The 24,215-nt window shown below is 40.1% G+C and overlaps 3 protein-coding genes across 3 annotated transcripts; 1 reads left to right on the plus strand and 2 right to left on the minus strand.

Moving 5' to 3' along the window:
* Nucleotides 1-1,116: 1,116 nt before the first annotated feature.
* On the minus strand, nt 1,117-8,080 carry PCYB_127250 (hypothetical protein; the record flags this gene model as incomplete). The annotated part of the gene is made up of 2 exons (XM_004224059.1): nt 1,117-7,511; nt 8,002-8,080. The coding sequence occupies 2 exons, from the start codon at nt 8,078-8,080 to the stop codon at nt 1,117-1,119; spliced, it is 6,474 nt and encodes a 2,157-aa protein (XP_004224107.1).
* A 3,331-nt stretch (nt 8,081-11,411) lies between these two features.
* On the plus strand, nt 11,412-14,848 carry PCYB_127260 (protein prenyltransferase alpha subunit; the record flags this gene model as incomplete). Its single annotated transcript, XM_004224060.1, has 8 exons — nt 11,412-11,658; nt 11,948-13,182; nt 13,458-13,573; nt 13,680-13,717; nt 13,822-13,939; nt 14,097-14,223; nt 14,505-14,620; nt 14,725-14,848. 2 exons carry the CDS (start codon nt 11,412-11,414, stop codon nt 13,180-13,182), a joined length of 1,482 nt encoding a protein of 493 aa, XP_004224108.1. The 3' UTR covers nt 13,458-13,573; nt 13,680-13,717; nt 13,822-13,939; nt 14,097-14,223; nt 14,505-14,620; nt 14,725-14,848.
* Nucleotides 14,849-15,760: 912 nt separating this feature from the next.
* Nucleotides 15,761-24,117, minus strand: PCYB_127270 (hypothetical protein; the record flags this gene model as incomplete). Its single annotated transcript, XM_004224061.1, has 4 exons — nt 21,134-24,117; nt 20,316-20,931; nt 18,061-20,269; nt 15,761-17,880 (listed from the first exon to the last, which is right to left on the minus strand). Exons 3-4 carry the CDS (start codon nt 20,267-20,269, stop codon nt 15,761-15,763), a joined length of 4,329 nt encoding a protein of 1,442 aa, XP_004224109.1. The 5' UTR covers nt 20,316-20,931; nt 21,134-24,117.
* Nucleotides 24,118-24,215: the final 98 nt, after the last annotated feature.

The raw sequence follows: 24,215 nt of genomic DNA on the forward strand, positions 1-24,215 counted from the left end.
AAAAAAGTGCGACACACGATTTTCTGGGCGCTCCTTACAGCACGTGCAATTTTTACGCGTAATGGCTGCCCTGCCGTAGAGAAAACAAAATCGTAAATATAACAGCACAGTGTAAGAACGCGCAAATATTATAGAGAAAAGTTTCCTGTATACACACGCGCATGCTTTCTTTGATGTACTTAATATACACATTTGGACGCAAAAAAAAAAAAAAAAAAAACACTCGAGTTACACCTACGCTGAAGTGGAGAATAGTCTTATGTGGCCTATATAACACCAGATGGCACTTGCGGAAATTTATAAAGAAGGCATTTTCGAACAAAAAAATAGCGAGGCAATTTTAAAATAACATTTTCTGTTTGAGTTACTGCATTTGTCCCTTGGCGATGATGGCCGAGCACGGAATGGACGAATGCGCAATTTTGTTTTTTACTACTGTTTGCCTTATTTTGGAGTTAAAAAAAAAAAAAGGGACACTCACGAAATAGATGGGTGTGTCATTAAATAAATATGTATGCATGTATACACATATGCAAGTTTTTACACAAGCATGAATGTCCGTTTGTTCATGCGAGGCATACATTGTCGGAGCAGTCACTCCACTTTGTAAGCATTTTCGAGGACTGCCAATAAGCAGAATGTTCTCAATTCAAACGTTCAGGATACGCACCATGTTACGTTAGAAGAAAATATATGAAAGGGTTGCCAAATGTTGTCAAGCTTTGCCAAGTGTTGTCAAGCTTTGCCAAGTGTTGTCAAGCTTTGCCAAGTGTTGTCAAGCTTTGCCAAGTGTTGTCAAGCTTTGCCAAGTGTTGCTAAGCTTTGCCAAGTGTTGCCAAGACTTGCCTGACTTTTTTTTCTTTTTCTTCTCCTCTCATGTGCGTTTTTTTTACCCGCTTATAATTTCGTCAAAGCGTGAATTGCGCGAATTGCGCGAATTGCGTGAATTACGCGTTGTGGTCATCTCCAGCAATATTAGTTTCTCCCCCTGGTAAGGGGAATGGTGCTTCCCCTCTTGCGCCTTAAAATTGTAGCTTCGACTTTCTAGACATAACGCTACTTCGGTGATGGCTGCGGCATATATGCACATACATGTGCTTGTGTGTGAATGCCACCCTACGACCAGCCTTCCTCAATGTAGCCACCTTGCCCGCACGTTATGTCTTGGCCCTTATCTCCGTTCATCGCAACTTCGGCTGTAAACTGGTATTCGATGTTATTCTGGTTGTCCTTTTCCGCGCGCCCATAGTTCTGTGCATGTTTGTAAATATACATAGACACAAAAATTACAACTGCACCAGCGAAGACGGTTATGCTTCCGTACTTGAATTTTTTGCTGCTATGTGCTCTGCTTTCGCTGCGTCCGTCTTGACTCGTGTTTTCGTCTCCACCTTCGTCTCCACCTTCGTTTCCACTTCCGTTTTCACCTGCGTTATCATTCCCGTCCCCCTTTTCGCCCCCCTCAGTGGCCTCCTTTCTCGTCTTATCATCCTCATTCAACGTGTTCGTCACGTCCTTTTGAATCTCCTCTTCCAGGATTTCACTAACCCTCTTGGAAATATTTTTGGGAAAGGGGGTTTGGGTATCATCCGAATCTATGATAAAATTATTCTGACCAACAATAAGATATTTGTCATTTTCTAATTCCCCGCTGGAATTTTTTTTATAAAATAGCTTATGGACACTCTTCATATCTGAGAAGTACTTGTATGGGTTATCATTTTTTCCTCCTTCCACTTTTTTGTTACTTTCTACAAAATCTTCAAGGACGTCTAATTTTTCCTCTACATCTTCTTTTTGTTCACTATTCATTTTTTTACTATCATATGTATTTACTACATTATCAATTATTTCGTTTATATTTTTTACGTCATCTTTTTCTTTCTTTGATTCAATTTTTTTCGATTCTTCTTCTGGCAATACGCTCGTTTTTTGTTGTGTAATTATGGAATCTGTGTCTACATTGGTTCTACTCGAAACTTCACCAGTTGGTTCCTTTTTGCTATTTGTTGTGGATGTGTCTTCTACCTGTTCCTTCACCTCTCCATCTGTTTCTTTACTCACTTCAGTTTGTGCATGTGGTGATATGCTTGCCTTTTCCTCATCATCTATTCTATAATCTAAAATTTGTTCATGTTTTTCTTGCACTTTTTGTTCATTTTCACCATTTCGATCTAAGGTGTTTACTCCTTCATGTTCCTTTGGAGTCACTTCCCCCTTTTCGTTATGTGCAGAATGTGTATTAGCACCACCTGCCAGTTCTTCTTTCTTCTCCCCTCCTCCCATTGTCCCATCAATGGGGTTCACGCTATCTTCATGCAGCTTCTGGTTTATGTCAGAACTTTCGCCTTCCTCCGATATTTTGCTCTCACGTGATGCATCGATGGGTTTATCCTTTATGGTCTCACCTTCTTCCGAGCTCCCCTGTACGTGTTCACTTTTGACTCCTTCAACTTCAGCTGCTTCGCCATGTTCTCCTGCTTTGCTATGTTCTCCTGCTTCGTCAAGTTCTCCTGCTTCTTTATGTCCTCCTGCTTCTTTATGTTCTCCTGCTTCTTTATGTTCACCCATTTCTGCATGGTCACCTACTTCTTTATGTCCTCCTGCTTCTTTATGTTCACCCATTTCTGCATGGTCACCTACTTCTTTATGCTCTCCTGCTTCTTTATGTTCACCTACTTCGTCATGCTCTCCTGCTTCTTTACGTTCACCCATTTCTGTATGGTCACCTACATCTATGTGCTCAGCCACGTCTGTATGTTCGCCTATTTCCCTACTTTCTATAATGCCGTCATGTTTACTAGTGACTTCAGTTGCATCTGCACTTTCACCAGTGACTTTAGGTTCACCGCCATCTTCATTTTGAACCACATTCATGCTTTCACCTATGTCTTTATGTTCGCCTACATCTTTGTGTTTGCTTTCGTCCATGGCTTCGTGTTTACCTTCATTTTTAACACCAACTATATCCATATGATCTCCTTTAACTTCAGCTACTTCTTCCCTTTCACCTTCTTCTTGGTGCTTTCCTACATCTTTGTGTTTACTTTCGTCCACTGCTTCGTGTTTACCTTCACTTTTAGCACCAACTATATCCATATGGTCTCCTTTAACTTCAGCTACTTCCTTCCTTTCGCCGTTGGCTATGTGTTCTCCTACATCTGTGGGTTCACCCACATCAATGTTATCACCCGCATCAGTGTTATCACCCAAATCGTTATTATCACCCGCATAAGTGTTATCACCTATATCGTTACTTCCCCGCTTACTTTCACCCATGTCTTTGTGTTCGCCTATTTCTGTATGCACACCCACATCTGTGCCTTCAGCTACATTTTTACTTTCATCTACGGCTTCATCCTTACTTTCACCCTTAGCTTTATGTTCATCTGTAATTTCATCCACGAATTCACGTTCACGCGCACCTTCCTCTTCCACTGCATCTCCTTCTTCTACCGCGTCTCCCCCTTCTACTACGTCTCCTCCTTTGACTGTTTCTCCTCCTTCTACTGCATCTCCTCCTTCAACTACTTCTCCCCCTTTGACTGCGTCTGAATGTTCTCCCACAATTCCATCCGCTACATGAGGCCCTTTCACCGCATCGCCTGCTATTACATGTGTTGGAACAAATTCACCGGTTAACTCGTTTCTGCCCTCCGTTTCATCTGCCAAATGGTCTCTTTTGTGTGATTCCCCTAATACTGTTCTGTCGACACTTGTTTGATCCTGTGTCTTGTGTTCCTTTCCAGTTTCTTCATCTTCTTGTACTTGCTGTTGCGTGTGGACATGACCTGTCGCCAATTCCTCTGTCACATGTTCGTTGGATGTTCTACGTTCTTCCTCAATTTCTTCTTTTACTTGATTGTATGTCGCGTGATTATCAAATAATGCTTCTCCTTGAATATGTCCCCCCGCTGTTTGCTCTTCCTGTTCCCTTTCGCTTGACAGTTCATCTCCCTTTTCACCATTATGTGCGTCCGCATGTTCTCCAAAGTTATGACTTATTATGCTGTTTTCTCTCAGAGTTTCTTCTAATTCTTCGGGATCATTCGTATTACTATCTTCCACAATATTTTCTGCATCGTTCATATCTGCTTTGTGAATATCGTTCATATCAGTTTGTCCTACATGTTCCCTTATGTTTTTATAGGATGCTTCATGTTCATTTACGTCCTCTTCGGATACTTTTCCTTTGTTCGTATCATCACCTGATATTATTTCTCCTCCTGTAGATTCACCTGATATTTTATGGCTTTCCCCATTATTTTCAATGACTAAATGATCTTTGCCTGTTTGAACATGCATAAATTGTTTCCCTTCATTTCCTTCTTCGAGACTTCTATGCTCGCTGATTGATTTACTTGATATGTGACTCGTTTCTTTCGCGTGCTTGTTATCCGTTTGATCTTCCGCTATAACGACGTGATTCTCGGATACGTTGGCAGAATTGGAATCTTCTGCTTCCCTGTTTTTTTGCTCACTTTCGCGTTCGTTTTCGTCTTTGCCTTTAAATTGGTGTTGACTTTCTCCTTCGTTGTGCAACTGATCTGTGCTTATTCTTTCTCCTTGTAAAGTATGCCCATCCGTGCTATGACTCGCTATGTGATGTTCCTCTGTTTTTGTTTTATCTGGAATGGCGGATTCGACCAAATGGTTACTCTCTTCCGATTTTTCCTTCATTTCGTGCACGACATGGGATTGCGTAGTTGTTTCTACGCTTCCATCCGTATTATCATGTGTTTGTTTATTATGTCCACTAACTCGTCCATGGTTCGCATCATGCATCTCTGTTGTGTGCTCAGTTGATTTTTTTTTCTCACTTTCCATTTGTGGCAATTCATACTGTTTTTTGAAGCCATCCGGAACGTGGTTCATAATTAGAAAGTCTCTTAGTAAGCTGTCACGATTCGTACTTTTATGTTCTTCTCCCTGTCTATCTCCCACTTGCCTATTTAAGCCTACCTCTTTAGCCTGTGTATGTTGTGACTGTCCCTCTACTACTTCCTCACCATTTATATTTCCTTTTTGTCCAACATGGCTCACTTTATCTTCCCCTTTTTCTATCCCCTGCTCTGCAGTTACTCCCGTTTCTCCGCCTACTTGATCAGTTCGTGTCGTAACTTCATCGGTGTTATTCCCGATTTGATTCGCTTGTTCGTTTGTGTGTCTGTTCGCGTGTTCGTTTGTGTGTCCGTTCGCTTGTTCGTTTGTGTGTTCGTTTATGCGCTCGTTCGTGCGTTCGTTTGTGCGCTCGTTCGTGTGTTCATTGGCGCTTTCTTGGACTTTAGCCGCGTCTTCAACACGACCATGTGGAGTTATTTCTTTCTGTGCACTTTCCTTTGGTGTATCTGTACGCCCAGTTCCTTCTTCTTCCACCCCTTTGTTCACTTGAGTTATTTTATCTTCTCCACCTTGACCATCACCACCGGTTTCGCTTTCCCCTTTCGGTGGAGCACTTTCCTCATACAATTCTTGCTCATGTTTATCAGTCAATTCGTCCTTACCATCATGCGTGCTTTTATAAACAGGTGAATTATTATGATAAGCTGCAGAATGTCCCTGCGATGTGTCTGCTCTAGGGTGACTATTTATTGCATCACCAGCGTTCTCAGATGTGACATAATCATTTGAATTTACCTCGTGATCTTTGCTACTACCAATTGGAGATTTTGTGTTGTCATTTTCTTCTGGGATTATTGGTTGATTATTTGAAGATTCTCTAGCTTCCACATTAGGCAAATAGCTCCCATTTGACAAACTGGGTGAATCGATTTCCGCAGTTCCATCTTTTGCCACAGTGTCAATCGTATCCACCTTTTCGATTTCATCTGGTTTTTCAAGATTGTTGTCTTTGATAATTTCTTGCTCCATTTTCTCTTCCTTTTGTTGTTCTTCATCAAGTATATTTTTTGCCTCCTCAGAATTGAGCCTATTTCCCTGGTTAGTGCGCTCTTTATCATTTTCTTCATCCCCTTTTCCATCCGCCATTGTTTCACCTTCCGCCAGCTTCTTCCCATCAGTTTTTCCTGCAGTGCCCGAGTCTGCCATCCCGACATTTGTGCTTTCGTCTTGGTGAATTCTAATTCTATCTGCATTACCCGCGGTACCCGCATTTGCAGTTTCGACGGTATCACTCCCGCTTTTATCCTCTCCATTTTGCTTATTAGCGGTACGGCTACCTACAGTCGCAGCATTAATACGTGCCTTAACCCTTTTTTTTACCTTTACAACTCGCGTATTCTTACGGGGTCTCTTCACAACGAAGTTTCCAAACTTGTCGATGACATCTACCTCATCGCCCTGCTCGATATGCTGAAGCAAAAGCTTGTGATTTTTAATAAGAAGGTGCTGTCTTTCTATCATCGAGTCTGTTTTTTTTTTTAGTTGAGCGCTTGCTTCCCTCAACATTCGTGGTTGAGCACCCTCTTCGCCAATTTCCCCTTTGTATGGTTTGTTCATAGCCTTCCGTTCTTTGATTTCATCTGCACGCAGATCGTCTGTATAATTATTGAGCATTTTTAGTAAATTTTCATAAGTTCTATGATGATTTTTTTTTCTTTGCTGAGATGAGCAATTTGGCAAATCATTACATTGGACATATTGTTCTAAAATTTCGTACGCTATAACATGTGGTTTGAACATATATCCTTCATCACAGATACCTCTGCAGTTGTATATTTCGTTAGTACATTCGCTTCTGTAATCTTCCCTGATTATTAATTCATAGTTGAAAAGGCTTCTACAATGAGGAGTGTAGTAATCAGTATTAGTGATATAAGTTTCAAGGGTAACTTTTTTGGGAATGGTTCTCTGTCTTTTCCTAAATTCACAAGGCCCACTCCAATCAGACCAATCGTTATACCTCGCACAAGTTGCACCATATTCCAAAGCATAGCAAAATCTGTCTACACTTATTCTAGCGTGAATATCAATTTCATCGGTAAAGAAATACGCTAAAGGAATGTGGGAAGATTTATGATAACTCATTTCAGAGATCAGAAAGGTGAGCCTCTTGGATTCCTCAGAATTGTCTGAGTAAAAAAAAATCCCCAATTTTTTACTTCTAATGTCTCTTATGTAATTTATGAATTCATCAGGATATTCTGAAGGCTCCATATCTCCAAAAAATTTACAAATAATTATAACATTTTTGTTATATTGCATTTTGGGGTTATTTAATATATAAGTTTCGTAATACTCCTTCAAAGATCCAAATACATTTGAGTGCCCATGTTTTGTAACTCCATAAAGTTCATGATCCTTCTGAAAAGTCGTTAATGTTTCCATCATGTCAAACCCAAATAGCATTTGTCTCATATCTGTATACACAATTTTATCATCAAAAAAGGAATATGAAAAATAATTCCAACTGTTGTACAGAGAAAACGCCATGCTTGCAATTCTGCGACCTAACAAATAGCTATACCTGCTAGAATACCTTTTTTCTGCACTCACCAGGACGTGAATGTTCATTTCGCTGCAGTAGTCCTCAAATAAAAAGCTATCTTCCTCTAAATTGGTAAGATGGGAAAAGGGAGGGGGTGGTGGTGGAGAAGTTTCACAAGTGGGTTATACGCTAGTGTTACGGCAAATGTTTATCCCCACGCAGGATGCACAGGAAAAAAAAAAAAAAAAAGCTCATCTGTCTACTGGTTATAAGCGGTTTGTGTGTGGGTTGCTAGTGGTGAGTGCGTACTCATGGTTCATTGAAAAGTACACTTGCTCACACTTAGGAAATCATTTTCAGAAAGAATGATGAAATTTCAGTTGCAAGAACAATGCATGTAGACAACTGCGTGTATCGGTTTTATGAGCAAGCACGTGAGGTTCAGCGTTTGGTTTTATGGCGAAAAAGGTCTATTTTGAAACATCCGCTGCGGCATGTTCATAGAGGAGCGACAAACGCGTTCACCTCAGTATATTTATACACTCATATGTACAATACATGCTTGCATACATGCGCCCATGGGGGCATGTTCTTTTTTTTTTTTTTTCCCTTACCTGAATACTTTGTACCATAAGTTTTGCCAAATGCCAGGAGCAAAAGGCTAAAGGTACTTAACAGCATTAACAAGTTCATTTTTAAGGTAAAAAAAATTGAACGTAGTAATGGACACGGGGACAACTTTTTTTTTTTTTGAGAAAGGTCAGCAGGCACTTTGGTCTATAAACACGTTAAGCTCTTTACTTTTTCCTCTACAGTTGTATCTTCGCCTAGGGCTATATTTCCACGTTTAGCTTTATACAAGCCTCGAATGTGAATCTTCCTTTCTTATTTAGCCCACAACATGTTTTAGCGCATCGGTTGTGCCCTCCTCGTGGTTCTTAGTATAGGGGCGCAGGTGTGTACACATGCATATATAAACAAGTATACAAATATGTACATATATATACTTGTGCTTATGTTTATGCTTTTTTGTGTCTTCTTTTGTTTTGCTTTGTTTTCTTTTGTTTTCTTTTCTTTTCTTTCCTTTTTTTTCTTTTCCTTTTTTTTCTTTCCTTTTCCTTTCTTTTCTTCCCTTTCGCAACGGAACAACCTCTTTTTAAATCACAGCGTGCGCCACAAGCCAAGCGTTCGTGTGCGCATAAACATATGCAAAACAGAACATACCCTTCAGGTGTAAATCTGCAAACATAAGCAACTTTATGTCCACCGAAAAGCAAACGGAATGTAGAAAAGGAGTTAGCTAGTTGGTACATTAAAGAAATTACCTACACAGGAAGCATATAAAAAAGATTTTCCCATCTTTCCCAGTTTTTCATAATTGGAAGTGTTGCCGTGTGTAAGACGGAAAGCACACCAAGTAGGCAACCAATGCATGTGTTATTGGCTAGGAAAAGAATGCCTAAAAAATAAGCTGTTCTGTAAGACATTTTTAGTAGAATTTGCAATTTATATGAAATAATGATGTTGCATTATGCCTAGGAAAATTGTGGGGAATGCACTCAGGGAGGAAAAAATAATGAAGAAGGGAAGACAAGTGGCGGTTCAACCCATTTGACTTTTTCATGCTCACTTTGGCTGCGTCTACACGTTTGAGTTGTAAGTTTCTTTTCTTTCTTTTCGTGTAAGATTCCCACCTTGCGCCTGCTTCTAGCAGCACAGAAATTATCCACCGTTTACTCACATGATGAAATGGCTATAAAATTTCCAAAGTCCCACTTGAGTTTTCGTTCTAGTACAAGTGAACGCAAATTAGCAGAAGATAAAATGGGAGGCCATTACCCTTACCGGTTATTCATTCTTGGAAAGCTTAACAACGTGGTTGTAAAAGGGACATCCTGCTTCTACCAATTCGTTTTATTTTTTTAAGCAAATTTTGTTAACATTAATCTGTTTTTTTTTTTTTTTTTGTTTTCCTTACAAGACGTTATTTCCATCCATGCCAAATTGCTTCTTTCGTTTACCCCTTACGTGTTCGCCATGTTGTCATTACATGAGGAAAAGGAAAATGTGTACACATACGAAAGGTGTCACTCTTGGGTAGGTAATTATTTCTACACTTTTTCACTTTACCTAGCTTGTTCATATATATGTCTGCATTAATCCTATAAATTTGCTTACGGTTGAAAAAATGAAGAAGAGGTGGATCCATCCGTGCACAGACATTTTTCCTTTCGTTAAATCCGGAGGGACACGCCTCATCACGCAAGCGAATAAATACTCGCATACGTATATATATGCATATGTGTGTATTTACTCATTTTAATATACTCCTTTTATTTTTCCTAACAATCCACATTAAAGCTATGAGCGACCGTTTACGCGTGATTTAAAAAAAATATTTTCCGCGTAACTTCGTATGTAAAAATTGCTTGGTAAAAATAACCAGAGCACAGTTGCCCTCATGAAGTTGCTTCCTTTTGTCTTTAATTTAATTCAAAATAGAGGCCTACACAGGCTTCATTATTCGCCCTTTGTAAATACTTTAAAAATTGTGGGTAACAATTGTGTAAACATATTTTGGGAAAGAATGCGGTAAAATTGAACACCCCTCTTCGCAGCACAAAACTAGGGTTGTAAAAAAAAAACGCGTTGCGCAAAATCCGGGTTGCAAAAAAAAATAAAACGCGTTGCACAAAATCCGGGTTGCACACATTACTGTACTTACCATTATTTATCGAAAAAATGAATGAAAAAAAAGCGGCTAAGTCGCAAAAAGGAGGTTCTCAAAATTGCAATTTTTTGATGCTCATATTTGCAAAAATGTTATCTTAACGCGATTTGAAATGGCTACTCCGTAGGTGTCGAGCGACTTTGGCGGAAATCCCAATTGGGTGAACATGTAACGTGCACTTATGTGTGTCTATATGTAACGCTGGGTGTTGTAAAAAGTCGCAGTAGAATAAGCACACTGCTTTGCTGTCCTTATCATTCATGTTCGTGCACGTACACATAATATTTCCATTTCATCATGTAGCTGCCCATTCGATAAACTTTTTTGCGTTATGAAAAAATTTAATAGGGGGGAAAGAAACCTCATGATGCGTGCTCTCTGCGCATATATAAAAAGAAACGCAGTGGTGAAGTGGTAGTAACAAAAAAATTCCCTTCCATTTTATGCATTTGTATGCGATAAATGTGAGCATTTTTGAATATTTTTTAATCATCACATTTTTAAAAGAGGAAAGAAAAGAAAAAACTAAACATTTTGGGGTCTCCGAACCCTTAACGGTGAAGAATTGTTGCAACTTTTTTTTTTTTTCTCCATTTCCGCGACACTTTAGAAGTTCAGTAAGTATTTCACGAAAGGCAACATATGTGTATGGGGGGAAGGATTTAAAAAGGCATGAGTTCAACACACGCCTTTTTTTTTGGGGGGGGGATGTTTCTAAAAAGGATTATTTGGGCTTTATTTTTGTAACCTACAAAAAGGGTTAAGCTTGTTTATTGGGTTTATGTAGCCGTGACGACGCAGCATCGGTAATTTTGCTGAGTACCATTATATTAATACAACGGCAGGTCGGCTTGCGCTTCCTTTGACCCCCCTTTCCGCATCGATCTGGGTATCTTCTCAAAAGTTCCAATGGCTTATGTAATTCCGTTCAGTTTTCTCCAAAATTAGAGGAGCCCATGTGGTGGAAGCCAGGTGTTCGAATTTAATCATGACTGTCACTAAAGGGCATCGTATAGCAGTGTGCTGTTCACCATTCCGCAAATTTCTGCCCATTTTTGATGTAATAAATATTAACCTCATTTGACAGAGTTGTGCAACTTATGTCATCGAAGGGGGGGGGGAAGAAAAGAAAAGATAAAAAAAAGTATATATAATAACAAATATGAAATAAGAAAAAACGAATAAGGAATAACGTGTAACAAAAAAAGCATAACAAATAACGTATAACATATAAAGCATAACAAATAAGGTATAAAAAATAACGTATAACAGATAATATAGCATAATTGGAAAATGCATGGACGGAGAGCCGGCAGCTCGAAAGATGAGAAAGCCAAGCTAGAAAAGGTCAAAGAATTAATTCCCCTTGTGAACCATTTGATAAAAAAGAAGAATGAAAAAAACTATGATAAAGAATACATCGAGACGACATCCGTCATTTTGAGGAGGTGTCCTTATCTACAGACTTTGTGGAATTTCAGGAGGGAATATTTTGAGTCTGTGCAAAATACCGGCTCACCGGTTGGCGAAGTGGGGAAAGGTTAGAAAAGGCATACAAAAGCGCAGCACATATGAAACGGCACTCTTTGTGTGGTATACGTGCTACACATTGTAAGAGAAAGAAAGACAAGAGGGGGGAGGAATTCCCAGTCCGAGGGTGCACACCAGTGTGTGCAAGGCATCGTCAATTGAGAAAGGGGGTTGAATCTTTTCACCACTGTAACCACACATGTTTGTAGCATGTCGTATGAACCTAGTTATTCATACTTCTAAGGAAAAAATACATTATGAAACGCTTCTGTTTGAGGGCATTTTTCCCCTTTTTATAGGCGACGAAGAAGCGGATTGCCCGAAGCACCCCTCCCCTGAGGAGCTAAAAATTTTGATGAAAAATGAAAACACAATGGTTGAAGAAATTTTGAGCAAATTTAACAAGTGCAACGAATTATGGTTTCACAAATTGTGGATAATAAAATTTTGTCTAAAAAATGATCTAATGGACTTTTCTGATCTGATGAATGAGTTAGAATTTTGCAAAATCGCCTTCTACAAGGATGATAGGAACTACCACTGTTGGAATTATCGGTCCTACATCATCGCGTGTGTGCATATATATGTGAAGAGGGGGAAGAATGGGAAGGCACACAGCGGGGAAGGCAGTACTTACGAACTTGACCCCGCCTCCGCAGAACTTGGCAACCAATTTGACGTCCATAAGTCCAATTACGAGCTGTCGAAAACATTGATTGAAAGAAATTTTTCCAATTTCTCCGCCTGGTTTCTGAAATACACCATACGTGAATCCCTAATCTGTGACGAAAACGAGTTAGACTTGATAAAAAATGCAATTTTCACGGATCCGTTTGATCAAAGTTTGTGGGAATTTTATAGATGGTTTCTTTTTCAAAAGGGTAATGACAAGGAGGAAATATTTTTCACTCTGTTGCAAAATAATTGCATTTATTTTTTTTTCCAAAACTTGGTTAAGGCTAATCTATCCAAATCAAAGTGTTACGATGATAATGGAAGGGAAATAACTGGAGAGTGGGGCCAACATTTCGTAGCTCTCAACAACCCGCACGACAGTTTCGAATCCTACGTATATTGTTTCAAAATCACCGATAAGCATATCCTTTTGAGTGGCCAACCTACTTATTTAAAATTTTGTATATTCTATTATAAGTATAATCTTTACGAACCAGAGGAGATACATTACGAAAAAAATGTCCTGCGCGATCTGATGGTGTGCCATGACTTTTTAAGTGAAGGAAACAAATATGAGCACAACTTTGAGTACCTGATCGATTTCCGGAAGTTTTCCCAAAATGAACATTTCAAAATATTACTAGATTATGATAGAAAGAGGGGAACAGACGTTAAAATGGACTCCAAGTCTAGTTGTGTTAGCCCATTCACTCCGTTATATAAATATATCAATCGCTCCAATATATTGTTGAACACAGCCAAGGACATAAATTTCGCTTCATTAAATTTGGAGCTTGAGAAAATAAATGAACTACTACTTTTGGAAAGCAATTGCAAGTTCGCCTTATTTACGAAGTAAGCCAAGGAGAAGAGAGTTCTCCCCTCCTCATTAGTTTGCAATTTGTTCGCCGCGCCGATGCTTTTGCTGCCAGATTAATAGGCCTTTTTAGGCGTTTATACTGAGGTGTTCGAAATGTCGAGAGTCTTCACCTGTGAGGAAGAACGGACGTGCGACGACAAAGGAGGAAGCGTCGAGAAGCGGCGATTTGCCCTTCTGTGAACGCGCGTATGAGTGACTCATACATGTGCGTTAAACATTTAATAAAACCCAAACGATAAAATTGCAGGCTCGAAATGTTGAGAAGGCTGGAACAGTTCGACGAACTTTTCCACGTACTTGAATTGTTAAAGCAAGTGGACAGCATCCGGGTGGAGTACTACAAAGACTTGGAGACGGAGCTGCGGATACAGTAATTTCTGCTTCCTACACGCCTGTGTTTATTACCTCTCTTTTGTGTGTTTTTACCACCGTGCCGTTTTGTACTCCTCCTCATGTTAACGCCCCACCCCATGCAGGAAAAAAATACATGATTACTACGAGGATTCCGAAATGGGTTAAGCGCATTTAGCAAAAAAAAATTTAGTTACTCCGCGCACATTTTGAAATATAAATAAGATGAAGCAGAAACTTTCGTCCGTGTCTTCCCCTTTTCGATAGGCGACAACGGGGCGCTGGATCTGAGTGGACTACACATTGACAGCGTAACTTACCCCCTCATGATTGAAGCCTTTTTTATACCCAGTATTAATTTATCCAACAATCTCATATCAGAGTCGTATGGACAAAAAGAAAAGAAGAGGGCCGAAGGGGCGGGGGCGGCTACGGCTCTCCCCCCTTTGGCTCCATGCACAATGTGTACATAAATATGTATGTATCCATGCATGTATGTCGGAGCGCCAACACATGCGAGTTTTACACCTTGCCCACGGTAGGTACACCGGAAAATGTACAGTAAACTTTTTGTACAACCTGAGGGAGCTAAATTTGAGTCATAACAAAATAAAACGCCTCGTAGTGCTAATGAAGAATTTGTACAACCTGAAATTATTGGAGAAGTGAGTGTCCGAAAGTGCAGAAAAGGAAGCGTGCCCAGTTTGTTGCAATGCTTTTTTCCTTTTTAAATGTATATATGTATATATATATATATGTTTATATGTGTATAATATACGTTTATATGTATATATATTTATATGTATATTTTTTTTCCCTCTTTGCACGCCCAATTTGTTGTTTAAAAAAAATCGACGCAGGCTTGATGTGAGCAGCAACGCACTGGCAAATTTGGACGAAGATCTGGACAACTACTCCTTTGTATTGTTGCCCAATTTGAAGTAAGCCAGATGGAGCATCTCGTGAACGAAATTGCCTTCACTTATTGCGCATCCAGCTGTGATTTATTGGTTCATTCGACGACAGGAGTTAGAGGGAATACCACCCACTTCCTCTACACTGTGCTGTGAATAAAGATGCTCACCCAGGGACGCCCCGTACGCGTGTGTGTATATATGCATATATATGCTCATACAAACTGATGCGTTTCTGTTTCCCCATCCCCCCAAGACAAATTAACATCAGCGACAGCAACCTTTCTGCGCTGCTGAACCAGAGGTACAAGCATATGAGAGAGCTAAACACGTATAACGTGATGCAGGCCGATTGTCGAGTAATTTTATCCAAAGGGTAAGGCGGTGTAGATGCGTCGGACATATTAGGAAGAGTGGAAGACTCCGATGAAATGCTGCCCTATTATCAAAAATACACACAAGAAGAAATAGAAACCCGATTGGCGCTTTATTTAATGCGATATTTTTGTTTAGTTCCGAATGGTTTTCCCGTTGAGGTGATGAAAAGGGAAGTCTTACGCATTGAGGGCAACTCCAACAGAAACAAATAAGTAACGAGGTAGATATTTATGTTCGCACTGAACAGAGCAGCCGCATGAATACACGTCCATGCAGCACCTCCAAAACCAGCCCACGTGTCGGGCATGCCGGAATGCAGAAAACGGCATGTCCGCGCTGGAACATTTCTTTCTTAATTTATAAACAAATGGAAAAGGAGTTTTTCAAAAAAAGGCAAAATGGAAAAATGAAAAAATAAAAAAAAAACAAACAAAAGGAAGCTTCAAAAGGTATTAATTCTGATTAAAAAATTGCAAATGTGCAGGATGGTTTAAATGTTTTTTTTTTTTTTTTTTTTTTTCACAATTTATAAAAGCGATTTTAATTAAGTACACATCAACAACGGCATTTTCGCGCCCGTTCGGCGGCTTACACACACATGTGCGGGAGTAACACAAATGCACACTGCACGCGTACAATTTTTATGTTTTTAATTTTGGGTTCATTTTTACACAAAAAAAAGAAAAAAAGTAAAAATGCAAATGGACGGTAAAAAATAGTTAGTTCACCCTACCGTGGTAAATCACACACAGGTAGGGGGGTCTCTCCACGAGTTGTGCTTTTCACGTGGCATTTCTTCTTCTTCCTCCTCCTCCATGCATGTATGCACGTTGTTGCTTCTTACGTGTAATACACTCGGTGGAACTTGTCTGTCTACATACTCCAACTTCAATTTTATGAGTTCCCTATTCTGTTCATTTTTTACAGGAGTAATTCTCCTGCCCCGTGTTAGCACAATCATTCAGAGTGGACAATGTAGAGCTTTGATTTTTCAATACATCCAATTTTTCTAAACTATAAACCTTCTCATTGCGATGATTGTTATACATGTAAATAAGATTCACCTCATCGTCCGAAATGAAAAGGTCGTCTATATTCGTGAGTCCACTACTTTGAAGAATATTATAAAAGTTGTCATCATTATTGATATGTGAAGATTTAGCAATCTCATTATTTGCTTGATCATTTGAAAGGATATCCTTGCTGGGATCCACATTGTTGACATAGGTTAGGGGCATGTCTTCATTAAGTAGAACATTTCTTTTGTTGCATTTTTCCTTAAAAAATGGTTTATAAAATGAAGATAGTAATTTAAAAAGTTTGTCATTTTTTTTATTATTCAATTGGTTGCCTCTTAGCGGGAAATTGCTATTTAGTTTAAATTTGTACACGCGGTTATTGTGCCTTATTATGAATATGTTCATTTTGGACAAGATACTTTCGTTCAAGCTTCCGCTGCACCTTTTCTTGCTAATACAGTGCTTGCCCAGCTTGTCTGTCTTGGGCAAATTACCGATGCAGCGGTTGGCCCTGACCTGCTTACCACTGCCATTGCCATTGCTGCTTTTACAACCGTTGTGGCTGTACGTTTGTACCACCACCGACGTCGCAGTGGTTGCCACGTCCGTGTTACTATTCGGGGCAGAAGCGCAGCTTGGCGCCCTCATGCATAATCCTCTGCAATTTCCTGTAGTGCATTTCTCCACGCACTTGTCATTAGCATCATAATCGCTGTCGTCATTGTTGGGGTCATCCCCCCTTTTACAATTCTTGACTAAATTGCATTCCTTTGTTAGGTCCTCCTTTAATTGGTTCCTTCCCCAACTGTCGGATTCACCCTTGGACTGATTTTCTAAATTTTCCAAAAGGCACGTATCCAGCTTATATTCACAGATGGGTTCTTTTAGACTGGGCTCACCAAAATTGTCATAATTTTTTTTAATATCATTTAAAGGCATGGTAAGAACTAAATATTTCTGGTCTTGACAAAAATACTGATTCTCTCTTTTCTCCTTTTCAATTTCGTACTGAAGGAGTTGAAAAATAGATTTTAAATTATCACTACACTTGTAGCTGTTTGTAAAATCTTGAATTAAAAAATGAATTCTCTCCAAGTCCTGTATGTACTGCTTATTTAGATAATTATCCGATTTATCTTTGTAATTTTTCAGAATGTTAGCAAAATCGATAGAAAAATTGTTGGTAAAGCGAAGTGTCGGTATTCTATTCGTGGCACTGTGGGGTTTGTTCCAATTTTCGTTATTTTTTCGTAGCACTTCATTTAGGATGGCTGCGCTTTCCAATTCGGAGTGCACAACTTGGCTGTTCATATGCACACCTTTTTTATCTGCCTCATTGTGTGCACTGCTCACGTGGATGTTAATCCCCTTATGAAAAGACCTACCGTTGTTATGGCAGTTGTTATGGCAGTTGTTATGGCAGTTATTATCGCAGTTGTTGTCGCAGTTGTTAGCGCCGTTGTTATCGCCGTTGTTATCACCGTTAATATCGCCGTTGTTATTTTTTCTAATACTGTGAATGGTAGTGTCTTTCCCATGACGTGAGAGTGAACCATCCCCATTTTGTGCGTCTATGCCGATTACGCCGTTTCTGTATTTCCCGCAACTGCTTGTGTAGATGCCTGAGAAGGGGGCAGTCCCTCCCATGTGCATGTACCTCTGGCTACGTTCATCATTAGGATCCCCACGGCGATAGAACCCTTTTGCGCCTATTCCCCCCTCCATGTTGTTCGTTCGTTTGCGCTCACTTGCATTTTGTTCGAAATCGGTTTTACAGGCAAACCAATTTGACTGCTCCACGTTAACATTGCTGTGTCGAGTTTTATCGAACAACTTAATCCTACTTACGTCGTATTCTTTCTTTTGGCTTGCTCTGTCTGTAGGGGGGGTGACACTCATGGTATCTTTCTCCTCCATTTTGTAAAAATTGATTCCCCCATCCATGTTTGCATTTTTGTGTGAATGTAGGGAGAAGAAAGGATTTTTCTCGATGTTCCTTTGCGTGGCTTCCTTTTCTTTTGGGAAGAAATTTGGATGAGGGGTGTAACTATTTGCATTAGTGTGTGTCTCCACTGGGTAGTAAATGGTGCCACACGGGTTTCCCATTCGTTGTGGTTGCTCCTGTGTTGAGTTATTTACATACACATGATAAGTACTTTGCACCGATTTTGCCACGTGTGCAGGTGCTCCCCTACCCACCACCTGCACATTGGAAATGCTATCCCTTTTGTTAGTGTTGTCCACTTCTTGACCTCTCGAGGAGAACAAATGGCTCTTTCCCTTTTCATGCAATATTTCGTCATTCCTGTCATTGTTATTAAAGCGATTCTCACAAAGTGCGTTGTTATAGTTTTTCCCTTGAATGAATTTAGCTGGAAAATTTTGTTCCTCACGAATGTATGCATTTTTACTTTGGTACATATGCGGATCTTCATGTTTGTAATTTATATTTACACTTGTATTCGTGTTTAAGCTTACGTTTACTCCTTCATCGTTCTTTTTCCTTCCATGTGCAGTTAACAAAGTATTAGGTTTTCTATTCCACTGACTATTTACACTGTCTTTTAAAAAAATGCCGGCCTCTTTCTCATAGATGTTGTTATACGTGATGTCCTCATTTGACATGTTGCTACTTCTGTTATGATAATTTTCTTTTTTTTTACTATGGTCTAAATATTCTGTCCGTTTAAATGGATTATCTTCTGTGTGTGTTTCTTTCATTTTGTGTTCCTCGTGGGGGGTGTGTCCACTGGATGGATCCACATTCAACAAGGTCCTATTTAGCATGCGTTTTGAGTTACGTAACAGTTCGCCTTTATTGCTATGTGTAAAAATGTCGTTCGGTTTTCCATCCTTTTCGTAAAAGAGAGGGGTCTTCTGTTTGATGTTGTCTCTCGCTAACTGTCTTCCCATCCGTTGTTCCTCCATTGGGGGTACTTTCTCACCACAACTAGCCACGTCCCTCGTCATGATTAAATTTTTGTAGTCCCCATTTTGGCAGTCAACCCTCCGATGTGCATATTCATTTCCGTTTATCATACTTGCAGAGTTACCTTTTGCGTTATTTCCCGAAGCGATGTTCTTCAAATGTATGTCCATATGGTTTGTGTTTTCACCTCCCATGGGTGCACATCGCATGCTGGGGTAGTTTTCTAGGGGGGCATCGCCGAAGTTTTCCTCACTTGGGGTCATTAATTGTATGTCCTTTCTTTTGTTTCTGGAGCCTACACTGGCAGGGATGTCAGTGCTATCCATGCTATTTTTCGACGAGTGCGTTTTATAGTTTGAGATGGAAATGTCTGCATAACTCATGCGTGGGTCATTGATGTGGGCACCGTCTATATTGGTATCTCTCGTGCACATGTTTTCTCTCCTCATTGCCACATCGTTTGCATTGCTGGAGAAGTGCTCACTTTCGTGATGCACATTTGCGCAGATTTGTTCATCCCCATCAGGGGTGCCTCCCTTTTTTACTAGCCTGCGTCTGTCATGCTGTGCACTTTGATTGCCATTTGGGTTATAATCCAATTTGCTACTTCCATTCGTGGGGTTGTTACTACAACCCCTGGAGGGATACCTCTTCGTCCGTTTTCTCTTTTCCTTTAAATTGTCACAAACGGTGTTGTCCTCTCCTGTTGAGAGATCCTGTTGTTTATAGTTTTTACTTTTGGCCAAATTGCTCTGCCTTTTTTTTTTCGCTACACCTACACTGTTTGGAAAGTGACTATCCTTTACGACTCTACTTACTGGGCGATTTTGTTTTCCAACGTTGGTGTCTGTGTCTGAGTCTGCATCCGAGTCTGAGTTAGAGTCGTGGTTTTCCGTTCCGTTACCAAAGGTTTCCCTTTCGCGTCTATACCTTTGGTTCTCTCCTTGGCCACTACAAAAATTTAAATCGGTTTTTCCGCTATTCGGAAAATGACTGTTTCTGTTCTTTCCTGTTTTCGCTTTTACGTTTTGGCTTTCGCCATCATCCAGAACGTCACTACTACTGCTTATATCACTCATGCCGCTGTGCACGTTGCTACTTCGGCTTTGGCTATTATAACTATTGCCTGTGTTCGTCCCCCTGTTATTCCTAATGTTAGGAGCGTTACTGTGCAGGGGGGTTCTATACGTCTTCTTCATACTGCTCTCTTTTAAGCGAGAAGACTTCCTTCGAACAGCTTTACTATCACATTCGACCTCGTCCTTCTCGTAGTTTTCATTGCTGGAGGAGTTGAAGTTACTACTACTTTGGTTGGCGCCCTTTTTTAGGGCAGATTTCTTACTAGTGTTCTCTTTGGTTTGATGCATCTTTTTGCAAGCGGCAACAAAATGTGTCTTGCTGCCTGGTACATTTTCCCTCACAGAACAGGCACGCTTCTCATAATCCGAAATAATGTAACTCGATTTCTTCTTCATTTTGCACTTGGCCAATACGTTCGTGTCATCACCATGTGCAATATCTTCATCTTGTGCTATTGTTTGTTTGGTTTTTAACGACTCCTCTTTCTTCTTTTTTTTCTTTTTTCTTTGTAACACCGTTTTCGTTACATTCCTGCGCAATTTGCGATTTTTCCAAAGTGTTCACGTTTCCATTTTTATCTCTTCCCCTACCACTGCATTTTCCGTGCCTATCACAACGGTCACGACTATTATAATCGTCGCCTTCGTTAGCACCACTGTAGTCCTCGTTACTACTTCTGTCGCCTTCGTTAGCACCACTGTCGTCCCCGTTAGCACCACTGTCGTCCCCGTTAGCACCACTGTCGTCCCCGTTAGCACCACTGTCGTCCCCGTTAGCACCACTGTCGTCCCCGTTAGCACCACTGTCGTCCCCGTTAGCACCACCGTCATCCCCGTTATCATCACCGTCGTCTTCGTTAGGGTTGGTAGTCACGTTGTGCCTAAACGGGTTCATAGAATGAGCGACTTTGCTGGCGAGGGGATGGTCATATGCGTCGTCACGCCCATTTCCCCTTCCACTGTCACCATAATGATCGTCCCCCTTGTGGGCACTTAATTCTTTTAAAGCGTTATTATGCTCGCCTGGATATTTTTTACTACCCCTTTCAACGCCGTTCCTAAGATCCGAATGGTTAACACTAGGTGAGCTGCTTCGTCTGTGCGTGCTTCTCACAGAACTGCCTTCACCTTTGAGTCCCTTTTTGCAGTCATTGTTACATCCATCTTCATCACGGCTGCTTGCTCCACCCCTGTCACTACCACTTTCGGTGTACCGATCACTCCCATTATGTTTTTTTTTTTTTCTTCTTCTTGACATACACCGTGGGTGCGTTTCTGTATTCGTGCTTGCAGTTATTTTGTTGCAGAGGCGCCTTTGTTTCGTCATAATTGTGTGGGGGTCCGGGGATTCTCGCATCGGTGCCAACCCCTTTATTATTTTTATTAGCACTGTTACAGTTAGCGGAGTCGTTGACAATGTGTCGACTGGTATTATCATTTCGGCTCATACGATTTCCACCAATTCCATCGATAAAATTGTACTGCTTCTCGTCCTCATAAATGCAACTTATGTCATCAATTAACGAGTTACTTCTACTTCGATGGAACTGTTCATTTTCTTGTTTCCCCTTCATGTCCATTTTTCTTTTTGCATTATACTTTTTTTCGCTCCTGTTTTTTATTTCTTTCGTACGTGCAATTTTGGAGTTGCGGCTGTTTTGAGGTATCCTATTTTTGGACTCCGCAAAGGATTGCATGGAGCTAGGGAGGGACGACTCGGAATATGAAGAAATATATTTACTTGATAATTCTTCGTTGATTTTTATTTTTTCATTTTTTCTGTTTTCCTCGTGTAGGTGATAAGTATCGTTTCCATTCCATTTCTCGTTAAAAGGAAAATCCCCATCAGTTTCAGGTCCTTCTTTGAAGTAGTGATGATCCTTCTCTGGCTTGCTCCTCTTAACATCCATTTTGTGTTCTCTGTCATGTGAGTCTTTTTTAGTGCCTTTCTTCGAATAATGGGTAAAATTACCGCTGTGTACTTCCGATCCCGTTTTAAATATATGTAGGTCCTTTTTTCCTATACTATAGTTATCATTGCTATTTGTTACCGCGTCCCTTGGGTTTGGGACTTTCTTGTTGGGCTTGTCACCCCGGGGGGGAAGTTCGTTACCACAGTCATGGTTATCAACGCATTGGCTATGAATCGGGTTGTAATTTCTTTCGACATTGTTATGACTCCGTTTGCTCTTGGTACTTCCACCGTTTACGTTGCATTTTTCGTTACCCTTACTACCAGTGCTACTGCTTTTATTGCTGCCACTCTTTCCCTTGTCGTTGGGAGGCGCAGCTGCATTATCAGCTCCTTCCTTTTTTACATAATGATACACACTGAAGGGATTGTTCTGCTTCTTGCTTTGCTTCTTTTTTGTGGAATCGGCTTTATTACTACATTCATCAGAACTGCTTTCCTTTTTATTTAAAAGCTCATTCAATGCAGTTCTGTACAAATTAGTAACATCACCATTGTTATCCTTCTCTAAATGTTTCAAAGTTTCATATGTGCTAATATTAGACTTATTTGCTAATTCTGCCTTGGGTGGTTTCTCCTCGTTTTCCTCTATATATTTCTGATCGATTAAAATGTGATGGGGTGTCGGTAGTTTATTTTTTGCTTGCTCGTCGTTGTACACGCATCCTTTTAACATGGGGGGGCTATTATACGGGTCGTTACTTTCTACGTTTCTCATGTTAGCGTTGAATCTGTAATTGCTGTTGCTTCCCTCAGTGTTGCTATGATCACTTGGGCTGGCGCCCACTGCGTTATGGCCATTCCCGGCTTGGCCATCCCCAGGGATTCCCCCACCAGCGATTCCCCCGCCAGAGATTCCCCCCCCAGATATTCCCCCTGCTTTATTGGACACGCCGCTGTTATGACTCTCTTTGCTGAGGGCCTTATTTTCTGCAGCGTCATTTCGAATACCCTTGCTATCATAGGCATATTTGTTCTTCCTCTGATTTTTCAAAAAATTTAAAATGCCCATATTTGTACTGTTACTCTTTTTAATATTAAGATTGTTAAATATGTCGTAGATCTTAATTCGGTTTTTTGTGTTTTCCCTTTCAATGCTCTGGAGTCTATTTGTGAAGTGTATGTCACCTTGCTTTGTTTGTTCATCCATTTCTTGAAGAATTCTATTCTGTGAATCTTCGTCATTGTATACAGATAACGAATTCAGCTCGTTGTCTCGCATTGACAGCTCGGCTTTTCCCACTTTGCCATAGTCATAATTGTCGTGTATTAAATTTTCGTTCAGCGAGCTTTCATGTGAATAAGGGAAGCACTCTCTTTTTTCCCCGTCATAGTTACCATTCCTGCTTCGCAGACTGCGGTTATTACAGCCGTTACTGTGTCGTTTATTATTCCCTGTGCTGCTTCCGTTGTTGTGACCACTGCTACTACCGTTGTTGTGAGCAGTCCTACTGCCATTGTTAGCACTGCCGTTGTAGTGGTGTGCAGAGGTGTGATCGTTGCGATAATTAAAATAACTATTGTAGTTATAATCGGCGTAATCGTTATTGTTCTGTGTAATGTCGTTTTTGTTTATCAAAATGATACTGCTAACATCGGACATGCTATCGTAGTTTTGCTTGGAAATGATAGCATCACAATTGCTGTTTATATTTTCTATGCCCTTATTGGTCGTTCTGATTAAATTATTATAATGATTACTTATCATGTTGACAATTTGGTCTTTATTTTTGTTGCCGTCACTTTTGTTGCCATCACTTTTGTAGCCGTCACTTTTGTATCTGTCACTTTTGTAGCCGTCACTTTTGTTGTCATAATTTTTGCTGAAGTAACTGTTGTTAATGCGCTCTTTGGACAAAATCATATTTTTTTGTTCACTAAGACTAAGTAGATGGTTTCCGGTAACCCTTACTTGTGAGCTTCCATACTTATTACTACGTATGTACTCTGGATCCACATGGTAACTGTAGGTTTTCAAATGTTCCTCTAACGCTTTGCTATGTAGGTCACTATTTTTGCTGCTATCTTCATCCATTAAATTATCACAAAAGTAGAGATAATTCTTGTTGAGGTTTCCATTTGGTGCATCGAAACGGTCTAGGTAATTTTTTTCTGCATTCTGCATCATATGCTCTGCATCATTTTTGCCGTAATAGCTTTTAGCTATCCTTCCACTGCTTCTTTCCTTTACGTTTAAGTTTACGTTGTTGAGTGAATCTTTTTTGGTTATAAATTCATCGTTCAGGCTATCTATATTGAAGCATTTGTACATTTTCTTCTACCCAATGGTGTAATCATAGCGTAAAACGTGAAAATTGAAACAAACGGGGGTAGGCAGGCGGTGAGACCAAACGGAACAAACACTGTGTT

Source organism: Plasmodium cynomolgi, chromosome 12, assembly GCF_000321355.1.
Source record: "Plasmodium cynomolgi strain B DNA, chromosome 12, whole genome shotgun sequence".
Classification (NCBI taxonomy): domain Eukaryota; phylum Apicomplexa; class Aconoidasida; order Haemosporida; family Plasmodiidae; genus Plasmodium; species Plasmodium cynomolgi.